Genomic DNA, 12,071 nt, shown 5'->3' with positions numbered 1-12,071 from the left:
CAGGGAACTGCAGGCGCTGGATTCTTAAGCAAAACACAAAGTGCTGGAGGAACTCGGCAGGTAAGGCAGCATCGGTGGAGGTTTCGGGTTGGGGACTTTAGGACGTGTGTGATGTCCCCACGACCCGCATCAGCGGACAGCGGGGGTGGTCGCACACATTCCCAGCGCTTCATTGAAGGGAGGCAGCTACAACGCAAATGTGCGGCCGCTCTCATAGCTCTGCCAACGTGAATACATCTTCTGACCAATCTGGGCCCCGACAGAACCAGTAGCAAAACAAAAGAAAAAATACTGGAGCTACTCAGCGGGTGGGTCCGTATCTGCGGGGGGTGAATTTACCGATTCACATTGAAGGCTTCGAGCCGAAACACTGACCCCGAGACACAAGGAACCGCAGAAGCTGGTTTACAAAAAAAGACACAAGCTCATCAGGTCAGGCAGCATCTCTGGAGAACAGGGCCGGTCATTCTCGCACGGATCAGGCCTGTCCGGCTGAATATTTATATTTTCTGTTTTAGATGTCCACCTTCTGCTTAGATTTAGGTTACCATCTACAAGATATTCACTTCCATTTCATGCATAAAAATACACAAAGTACTGGAGGAACTAGGCGGGCCCGGCAGCATCTGTGGAGGGAATGGACAGACGGCGATTTAGACCGATGAAGGGTCTCGACCCGAAACGCCGCCTGTCCATTCCCTCCGCAGATGCTGCCGGGCCCGCTGAGTTCCTCCAGAACTTTGTGTTTTGCTCAAGATTCCAGCACCTTCAATTCCTTCTGTCTCCACTTCCATTTCATTCGCTTCCTGTATTTTCTTTCTCTATTATTGCGCATTTTGAGACACAAACTGAAGAGACATATTCTGCAGACGTAACCCGACCCGAAACGTCACCTATCATCCACGAAGAGTTACTCCAGCACTTTGTGACTACGTCTCGTCACGTATCCATGTTCTCCAGAGATGCCGCCTGACCCTCTGAGTTACTCCGAAGGTAGACACAAAATGCTGGAGTCAGGCAGCATTTCAGGAGAGAAGGAATGGGTGACGTTTCGGGTCGAGACCCTTCTTCAGATTGATCAGTTACTGAGTTACTCCAGCATTTTGTGTCTACCTTCGCTTTAAACCAGCATGTGCAGTTATTTTCCTACACTGAGTTACTCCAGCACTTGTTCTTTTATTCGGTATAATCCAGCATCTGCAGCTCTTTGTTATTCCGCTAATCCATTGAATTAGGTGGTTGCTCCTTCAGCACGGTGCACGGCGTGCCGTGTTGCCACAGTTGCTCCATGCTTGACCGAGAGCGACAGGAAGATTCACAGCGTGTTGTTTTCCTGCTTCACGCAGCGAAGCCTGACGTCTCCCTGACCCTGGATCCCGAGGTGGAAGGCGCAGGGACGCGGAGCCTGACTTGTGCAGCCGCCGGATTCTTCCCGAGGGAGTTGAACATGTCCTGTGCCGTGGAGGGCCGGTTATCCTGTGAAACAGAAGCGGGGCCGCTGATGGAGAACGGGGACGGTAGCTTTAACGTGAGCTCCCGGCTGCGGCTCACCCACCCTCTGCGGGCGCCGGGCACCGTCGCCACCTGCCTGGTTCAGCACCTCACGGGGACGGTGAGCGAACGTTTACCTCCCACCCCAAGTAAGTGGCTTACACTGTGAATGAATGCGGCAGGCAGCGTCCTCTAATGACTGAAAATACACACAATGTGCTGAAGTAACTCAGCGGGTCAAGCAACATCTCTGGAAAACGTTGCACGCCATTCAAAAGTGTATAAGATCACTCAATGTGTACAATATCTACTGCAAATATGCATTTAGTCTTTTAGACTTTAGAGGTACGAGGAAAAGTTTCGGCCGACCAGGAATCACCTCATACATTAGTGCTATCCTCACATTTGGCGACAATTTACAATCTTACCGAAGCCATGCAGAAATAACTGAGTGTGGGAGAAAACCGGAGCACCCGGAGAAAACCCATGCAGGTTAAGGGGAGAACGTACAAACTCCGCACAGATAACACCCGTAGTATGGATTGACCCCGCGTCTACGGCGCTGGAAGGCACAACTCAAATACAGTTCTGTGCATCGATGTATAAATATATATATATATATTTGCGTTGCTGCCTTGCATATATATATATATATATATATGTGTGTGTGCAAGGCAGCAACGCAAATATATATATATATCTTGAGCTGGTAAAGCACTTATTTTATCGGTAAATGTTTCAATTGATAATGGAAGTTGAGGACAGATGGATAAAATTGATACTGGGGAAACTGCAGATGCTGAATTCTTGAGCAAAACACAAAGTACTGGAGGAACGCAGCGGGTCAGGCAGCATCTGTGGAAGGAATGGACATGCGTCATTTCGGGTCGCGACCCTTCTGCAGAGCCCACAGATGCTGCCTGACCACTGAGTTCCTCCAGCACTTTGTGTTTTGCTCAAGATTCCAGCATCTGCAGTTCCTTGTATCTCCATAAACTATACATAGTAGTTAATTAATACCACTTCAATTTCGCTCACGGAGTTTATATCCCCAACGGTTCAAGTGCTGCCGTGAAATCAACTTGGTTTCCTTCCAAGGACAGTGGAATATGGTGGAACGGTGGGAAAAGGGCACAAATTGCTGGAGTAACTCAGCGGGTCAGCCAGCATTTCTGGAGAACATGGATAGCGTGGTGGTTTTGCTAAATTTTCTAATGATACAAAGACAGACAGGAAAGTCGATTGTGGATAGAATATATGAACAAGAAAATAGTTGTGAAGTGGAGCATAATGTGGGGAAAAAAGGAAAATTGTATATTTTGATGAGAAAACAAAAGCTTTTTGCTGTTTCACGGCACACGTGACAATAAACTAAACTCAACTAAAACAAAAAAGTTCTAAAGAGTTCTGACACACGTTTCGACCTAAAACGTTAAATCTGTTTTTCTCTTTACAAATGCTGCCTGAACTTATGAGCATTTAAAGTGTTTATTGACGGTGGTGTGAGCTGGAGAGTGCTGCCAGAGGTGGTGGGGGAGATAGATGCGATCGTGGTGTTAGACGTTGGAGGTTCTGATTGGCACATGGATTTTGCAGGCAATGGAGGGATATGGATTATATGCAAACAGAGATTAGTTTAACTTGGCATCATGTTCTTCATGGACTTTGTGGGCTGAAGGACCTGTTCCTGTATTGTTTTATGTTCTACTTTAGATCAGTTTTCTTGTTTTCATCGGTCTATCTTCGGTATAAACCAGCATCTGCATTGCTTTCCAACATTATCTATCTGTCTGAAGAAGGGTTCCAACCCGAAAGGTCACCTATTTCTTTTCTTCAGAAATGCAGATTGAACTGTTGAGGTCTTTTCAGATTAGGCAGAGGTTCATTTGCACCTTCTCCAACCTCATCTACTGTATCCGTGGTTCAAGATGTGGATTCTTATACATTGGCGAGACCAAATGTAGATTGGGCAATCATTTTGCTGAACACCTTCACTCAGTCCACCTGGACCTACCTGATCTCCCAGTTGCTAAACACTTTAATTCTCCTTCTCATTCCCACACTGATCTTTCTGTCCAAGGCCTCCTCCATTGTCAAAGTGCAATTAAATGGAAATTGGAGGAACAGCATCTCATATTTCACCTGGGCATCTTACAGCCCAATGGTATGAATGTTGATTTATCTAACTTCAAGTAACCCTTTGCATCCCCTCTCTCCATCCCTCCCCATCCAAGTCACACCAGCTTTTTGTTCTCGCCTACTGTAGCTACAGCTAACAATTACCTGTTTCCTTTATCATTGTTACTTTTTTGCATATTTTTCATTCATTTGTTCTATATCCCTCTACATCATCGTCAATATCTCATTTCCCTTTCTCATGACTGTCAGTCTGAAGAAGAGTCTCGACTCGAAACGTCACCCATTCCTTCTCTGAGTTACTGAGTGACTTCAGCATTTTGTGTCTATATTCGGTTTAAACCAGCATCCTCGGTTCCTTCTGACGAAATTCTCCTCATCTCTCTATCGTCTATTTTGCCCCCTGTTCTCACGATGGGTCCTCGACCTGTTCCATGAACTTTTTTTCTCTTTCCTGACCTGCTGTGTATTTCCAGCATTTTCTTTCTTTGCTTTAATTTTTTTTTAAAAAGAAGCATCTTATGTAAATGGCAGGAGACAGCGTTTATGCTCTGTGACTTGGGAGGTCTTGGTTTCATAGTAAATGATTTACTGAAGCCAGTAAGCAGATGTAGCCAATCAATGTGAAAGCTAGATAGTGGAAATGTCAAGGACTAGAGGGCATAGCTTCAAGGTGAGAGGGGCAAAGTTTAAAGGAGATGTACAGGACAAGCTGTTTTAGACAGAGTCAAGTCAAGTCAATTTTATTTGTATAGCACATTTAAAAACGGCGCGGCCATCTTGAACAAAATGTTTAACTAAAGCAGAATGGTGTCCGAGGGTGGTGAGTGCCTGGAACTTGCTGCCAGGGGTGGTGGTGGAGGCTGATATGACATCCAAGAGGTTTTTAGGCATGTGGATATGCAGGGAATGGAGGGGTATGATTCACGTGCAGGCAGAGAAGATTAGTTGAAGTTGGCATGTTCCTCACAGACATTCTAGGCTGAAGGGTCTGTACCATGTTCAATGTTCTATGAGGTTGGCAGATTCTGTGTACAACACATTGGTGTTCCAAGATGGACCATTGCAGTAAGGATTCACTGCTGATTTTGCATAATGAATTTTTTCTTCTTCTTTGGTTTATAAGGGGCAAAGTTTAACGAAGATGTGCAGGGTGAGTTTTTGTACACAGATGGTGGTGGGTGCCTGGAACGCGCTGCTATGGGTGGTGGTGGAGGCAGATGTAATAGTGGTGTTTAAGAGGTTTTTAGGAAGCAGGTATGCAGCTGATTTTCCAATGAACCCAAGTGGTTTGTGAAATGTTTCACTTCTCATAAACAGCGTGGTAATTTGCAACATGTTATCTTGTGGTAATTTACAACAGAGAGAACCAATCTTTACCCACGGAAACAGTAAAGTTAGTGAATAATAAGCATGTTACTATGAATAGAATAATGTAGGTTTTCTCTGAAAGGCCTGTCTCATTTCTTTAAGGATAGATATTTGTAGAAATAGAATATTAAATGATATTCAAGGATAAATATCTATATTAACATTGACTTTTCTAACTTCAAGGAGCCCTTGCTTTCCCTCTCTCTTCATCCCCTCCCCCTTCCCAGTTCCCCCACCAGTCTTACTGTCTCCGACTATATTCTATCTCTGTACTGCCCACTCCCCTGACATCAGTCTGAAGAAGGGTCTCGTCCCGAAACGTCACCCATTCCTTTTCTCCAGAGATGCTGCCTGAGTTACTCCAGCAGTTTGTGTCTACCTTCGATTTAAACCAGCATCTGCAGTTATTTCCTATACATATCTGTGATATTTACCATGGAATTCCTGCAGAAAGAATCCTATTGACATATTTCACAAGAGCAGTATCACGGAAATATTAGATTTTAATCTATTTCTGTTTCAATCGTCTGTGCGGAGATTGCATGTTTTAGCGGTGACTGTGTGGATTTCCTCCGGGTGCTCCAGTTTGTATTTCAATTGATCCCTGCACGTTGCCTCCAGTGTGTAGAGAGTGGATGTGAAAGTGTGATAACATAGAACTGGTGTGAACGGGTGATGGATGGTCAGCGTGGACTCGGTGGGTCGAAGCACCAGTTCTGTTTCTGTTCTACTCTGTTTCTCTAAACAAAATGAAACTAAACTAAATACATGATTAATGTTGTATATAACGGTGCATTTAAATTATTTTATGTATCGTAACATGCAATAGTCATGCTTATATTTGCAATTCATTGAAAAAATAATTTTGATTCACATTTCAATTGTCATTTTCAAGGATTCCTCAAGTATTATTTCATTCTACTGAGTCTTATCCTAATAGTACCTCTATGCATCGGGTTCGTGTATATTTATCACAGTAAATTGAAGAAAGGAAAAGGTAATGTATACACTGTACATTTTATTTTGTAATTTAACTAAAAACTAAGCATATAAAAGTGATTATTGTATTTGGTTCCCAGAGAGATTAAAATAATTTAAATAAAATTAAGGCGACATAGATGCAGCTTGTAGTGTTGGTGCCTGACAGCGCCCGAGATCCGGGTTCAATCCTGACTATGGGTGCTGACTGTGTGGAGTTTGCACGTTCTCCCTGTGACTGCCTGGGTTTCCTCAGAGTGCTCCCATTTCCTCCAGTATCCCAAAGATGTGTGGGTCTGTGGGTTAATTGGCCTCTGTAAATTGCCCCTCGTGTGCAGGGAGTGGATGTGAAAGTGGGGTGACATAGAACTGGTGTGACGGGTGATCGATGGTCAGCATAGACTCGGTGGGCTGAAGGGCCTGTTTCTGTCCGGTTACTCTGAAGTACACTAAATATTCATGATATTTTTTATAGAATCATCTGCCCATGACACAACTGTTGATATTCAAAGCATGAGAAACCAAAATAACTCAGTAAATGAGGTGAGTAGTTTAGTTTGATATTTACCCTCATGTTCTGCCTCTAATGTACACTGAGGTATTGTCAACTTATATGAACAAATTCATCAGCACTATTGGATGTATGGACTAAGAACACAAGTCATTCGGTGGCACGGTGGCGCAGCGGTAGAGTTGCTGCCATGCAGCGCCAGAGACCCGGGTTCAGTCCTGACTACGGGTGCTGTCTGTATGGAGTTTGTAATATCTTGTGCTGTTTACGGGTGCTGTTTGTATGGAGGTTGGAGTATCTGCTAAACCTGTGGTCAGAACAACGAAAAGGTGGACAAGCGAGGGCATTGAAAAACTACAGTCCTGCTTTGACTGCACTGATTGGAAAGTATTCAGGGAAGCAACCACAAGCCTCGATGAGTACACAGACACTGTAACATTCTATGTCAGCTTTTGCGAGGACAGTCTCATTCCCACGAAGGCCCGGATCTGGTTCAACAACGACAAGCCCTGGTTCACAGCAGAACTCAGACAGCTCAAAAGATGAGGCCTACAGGAGCGGGGATACAGACCTCTACAGGCAGGTCAAGTACAAGCTGAGAAGAGGAATCAGGTGCCAAGGAAAGGTACTCTGAGAAGCTGAGGAGCAAGTTCTCAGCTAATGACTCCTCTTCAGTGTGGAAGGGTTTGCAAGAAATCACCAGGTACAAGAGGAAAACCCCACGCTCCTTGGACAATCATCAGCTGACCAACAACCTCAATGAGTTTTACTGCATGTTTGAGAAACAGAAACATAATCCTGGGACCACCTCCCCCCCCACCCCCGATCACCACTTCACACGTACTCCAAGACTGACTCCAGTTTGCAAAGACTGGATCCGTCCCCACCCACTCCTCGCCAAACGGCAATTCACACCTACTCAGAGACAGGCTGGAGTTTGCAAAGACTGCCCCCCCCCCCCCCACCCCTCTGCAATCACCAATTTGCACATCCTCAGAATGACTCCAGTTTAACAATAGAAATTGCTGAGGTGGAGAGGCTATTCAGAAAACAGAAAAGCCGGAAATCTCCAGGACCGGACAATGTTTCCCCCTCTACCCTCAAGCTCTGTGCCGAACAACTGGCACCGATCTACACAGACATTTTCAACCAGTCCCTGCAAACCTGCACTGTCCCTGCCTGCTTTAAGGTCTCCACTATTGTCCCTGTACCCAAAAAGACTAGGATTACTGGTCTTAATGACTACAGGCCTGTCGCACTTACCTCTGTAGTCATGAAGACCTTTGAAAGACCTGCTGGCCCAGCTGAAAAACATCACAAACCCCCTGCAGTTTGCATATAGGGCCAATAGATCGGTGGACGACGCAGTCAATCTAGGCCTGCACTTCATCCTCCAGCACCTAGACCGCCAGGGGACCTATGCCAGGATTCTGTTTGTGGTCTTTAGCTCTGCTTTTAACACCATTGTGCCAGAGCTACTACACTCCAAACTCTCCCAGTTGACTGTGCCTGAACCCCTCTGTCAGTGGATCAGCAACTTCCTGACTGACAGGAAGCAGCATGTGAGGCTGGGAAAGCACATCTCGGACCCGCAGACCCTCAGCATAGGAGCACCGCAAGGCTGCGTACTCTCCCCTCTCCTTTACTCTCTCTAAACCAACTACTGCACCTCCACAGACTCCTCTGATAAGCTCCTCAAGTTTGCGGATGACACTAGCCTGATTGGACTGATCCAGGATGGGGTGGAATCTGCCTACAGATGGGAAGTGACACAGCTGGCTTCTTGGTGCCATCGCAACAACCTGGAGCTCAATGCTCTCTAGACAGTGGAACTAATTGTACACTTTCGAAGAGATCCCCCTCCCCTCCCCCCACTCACCATCAACAACACCATAGTCACATCTGTGGAGTCATTTAAGTTCCTTGGAACCATCATCTCCAGGGACCTTAAATGGGGGGCCACCATCGACTCCACAGTCAAAAAGGCCCAACAGAGGATGTACTTCCTTCGGCAACTGAAGAAACACAATCTGCCACAGGCAATGATGGTCCAATTCTATACTGCTATCATTCAGTCCATCCTCTCCTTCTCCATCATGGTCTGGTTTGGCTCAGCCACCAAGCACGACATCCGGAGGCTGCAACGGATCGTTCGCACAGCTGAGAAGGTTGTTGGCTGCAACCTTCCCCCCATTGACGAACTGTACCCTGCAAGGGCCAGAAAGCGAGCGGCAAGATCATCTCTGACTCCTCTCACCCTGGCCACAAACTCTTTGAAGTACTTCCCTCTGGAAGGCGACTCCGGACTGTCAAAGCAGCCACAGCCAGACATAAAAACAGCTTTTTTCCCCCACGAGTGATAGTTCTACTCAATAACCAAAGTCTGTAGTCTCTTTTTTGCTCTGGTTTATTTCCACTCACGTGTTCAAACCGTAATGGTGTATCCTTATTGTTTTGATGTGTTTATGTTTTATTCTTAAACTGTATGTGTTGTCATTTGTGAGCGGAGCACCAAGGCACATTCCTTGTATATGCATACTTGGCCAATAAACTTATACATTCATTCATGTTTTCCCGGTTTTTGGGTGAACTGCTACGACTATTGCAGTCGCCGGCAGTAGCCTAAAAATGCCTAACTGGGACAGGGCCTTAACAATAAGCTGGAATGTATGCAGAGAAGATTTACAATGATGTTGCCAGGACCTGAGGGCCTTAGCTATAGGGAGAGGTTGGTTAAGCTAGGACACTATTCCTGGAGCACGGGAGGATAAGGGGCAATATTATAGAGGTGTATAAAATCATGATGGAAATAGATGGGGTGAATGCACTTTTACCCAGAGAAGGGAATTGAGAAATAGAAGGCACGTGTTTAATGTGAGAGGAAAAAAATCTGAGGGGCAACTTTATCACTCAGGGGGTGGTGGGTATATGGAACGAGTTGCAGGAGGAGGTAGCTGAGGCAGGGACTATAACACCATTTAAAAGATATTTGGACAGGTGCGTGGGCTGGTGGGTGGACATGTGCGTGGACAAGTGCATGGACGGCTACATGGATAGGAAAGGTTTAGACGGACGAGAGCCAACCGTGGGCAAATGGGACTAGATTTGATGGAGCATCTTGGTCGGCGTGGACAAGTTGGGCCGATGGGCCTGTTTCCGTGCTCTATAATATGATATGAAATCTACAGCACAAATATTTGCAAGTGGGTCTTATTGTTATTTGTTATTTTTGTGTTGCAGGATAATGTTTCAATAAGCGATGAATATCTGCATTACGCGCCTGTTTATTTCAACAAGGGAAAGCAAAGACAGGCATTGAGATCGACCGAACAATCCCAAGAAACAGAATATGCCGTCTTAAAGGTCAAAGCTAAAAATAATTTATGAAGAACCCATAACCCATAGTAATAATTTGTCCCTCTTCAACGAGACCACAAACTGATAATGATCATAAAACCACACAGTCGTCTCTCGAACAACTGACGTAGAATATAAGAAACAGAAACTTGGCTGTGGCATGGCCTCTGAAACTTACTTCTCAGGCAGAAGGTTTAGCTTTATTATTGTCATGTGTACCGAGGTACAGTGAAAAGCTTTGTTTTGCATGCTATCCAATCAAATCAGATAACGCTATACATAAATACAATGAAACCAAACTCAAGTACAATAGGTAGAGCAAAGGGGAAGATACAGAGTGCAGAATATAATTCTCAGCATTGTAGCGCACCAGTTCCAGAGACAAAGTCCAATGTCTGCAATGTGGTGATCAATAGAAAGTACCCCAGCTTATGGAAGGACCATTTGGAAGCCTGATTACAGAGGGGAAGAAGCTGTTCTGAGTCTGGTGGTGCGCACTTTCATGCTTCTATACCTTCTGCCTGATGGGAGCAGTGAGTAGGAGGAATGACCGGGGCGGGACAGGTCTTTGATTATGTTGGCTGCCAACCTGAGGAGTCACACACCTCTACTTTCAGAAGAAGGGTTCCGACCCAAAACGTCACCTTTTGATTGCTGCCTGACACTCTGAGTTACTCCAACACTTTATGTCTATCTAGAGGTGGGTCACACTGGGTCTTGCCTTAAAACATCACCCATTCCATGTCCTCCAGACATGCCGCTTGACTCTTTCTCAGTCCGAAGGAGTACTCTGACCTGAAACTCTCAGGTTTCAGGTCAGAACCTGAGAGTTCGGACCTCAGAACCAGACAGGCAAACCCTGCCCTTATTCTCCAGAGATGCTGCCTGACTTGCTGAGATATTCCAACATTATTAGTCCGACTGATTATTGATACTTTAAATCCTTAAGATGCATGATGTCAAATGAATTCATTGTACCTTTACAGGCTTCATTTTGTTGTCTTTTTAAATTAGATAATTCCATTAAAGTCATAGAGTGGAAATAACCCATTTGGCCCATCTTGTTCATGCCAATCAAATTGACATATTGGGATCGTCCCATAAGCCTGCAATTGGCCCATAGCCCTCTATACCCTTCTAATACAATTAATAAATATATTTCAGATTTAACAATATTCATTGCAGTCCTCCCTTTAATTAAGAAGGAACAAAGAAGAGATCAGAAGGATGAGATGGCCATCCTTCTCTTGTGCCAGGTCCTGCACTGAAGGAGATCTTTGCTGGTCATTCACCTCAGCCCCATCTTGCTGTCAGTTATTCACCTTCTACCACCCTCTGGGCTAGTGAATTCCAATGATTCCCCACTATCTGGGCAACTATGCACTTTTCATAGGTTATGTATAATCAAACTGGAGGAACATATTCCACTTGGGTGGCTGACAACCCAACAGTATGAACTTTGAATTCTCCAATTTTAAGTGATAGTCTTTCCACCCTTCCCTCCCTCATAATTTTCCTGTGCCCCTTCTCTTCCCACGAGTCACCCGTTCCCCCATCCCAGCGAGCACCCATTTCTCCCACTATCCCCCTATCTTTTCCCATCCGCCCACCACATCCAACCCCTCCACCTGGGCTTTACAATTCACTCCTTTTCTCTCCTTACCTGGCACTGTCTTGTCTCCTTTCCAAGACTAAAGTCTAAAATTCTTAAAGTCTAAATCCCACTACACCCCCACTTCTCTTTTCCAGCTTTCTTCCCCCCCACCGCCCCCACCAACTACAACTAGTCTGAAGACGGGTGTCGACCCAAAATGCTGCTTGTCCATTGCCTCTCCATGCACTACCTGTCCCGCAGAGTTCCTCCAGCACATTGTGTTTTGCTCCAGATTCAATCATCTTGCAGACCCCAGTTGCTCGTGTCATCAAAATTAACATCCATCTTTCTTTTTTTGATGGAGATTTCCTGTTAGAGAGGTTGATACAGGAAATCAGATTGTGGGATAATTTTCACTTTTACTTGACACCTGAGGAAACTGGAGCAATACGGAATATAACACGGCAATACTTTGTTCACTGTATCTCTAGTTGGACAGATTTGAGGTCAGATCAGTTCCAGACCACTGCTTCAAAACATGCGCAAGCCATTACAAGAAATTACGCAGAAGCAAAAATGGTGATTTTAACTCATATTTTGCAATCACCCTCTGACCACATCCTGCCCCTGAAC

General features: G+C 45.2%; 1 protein-coding gene across 1 annotated transcript; it reads left to right on the top strand.

Annotated features, from left to right (window-relative positions):
• The first annotated feature begins 1,465 nt into the window (after positions 1-1,465).
• LOC144598509 (uncharacterized) lies at positions 1,466-10,805 on the top strand. The gene is made up of 4 exons (XM_078408673.1): positions 1,466-1,640; positions 5,894-5,995; positions 6,452-6,519; positions 9,728-10,805. The coding sequence occupies exons 1-4, from the start codon at positions 1,502-1,504 to the stop codon at positions 9,872-9,874; spliced, it is 456 nt and encodes a 151-aa protein (XP_078264799.1). The 5' UTR covers positions 1,466-1,501; the 3' UTR covers positions 9,875-10,805.
• The last annotated feature ends 1,266 nt before the right edge of the window (positions 10,806-12,071 follow it).

This window comes from Rhinoraja longicauda, chromosome 12, assembly GCF_053455715.1.
Source record: "Rhinoraja longicauda isolate Sanriku21f chromosome 12, sRhiLon1.1, whole genome shotgun sequence".
In the NCBI taxonomy this organism is placed as follows: domain Eukaryota; kingdom Metazoa; phylum Chordata; class Chondrichthyes; order Rajiformes; family Arhynchobatidae; genus Rhinoraja; species Rhinoraja longicauda.
Note: the sequence above shows the minus strand (reverse complement) of the source record. Positions and strands in the feature narration are given on the sequence as shown.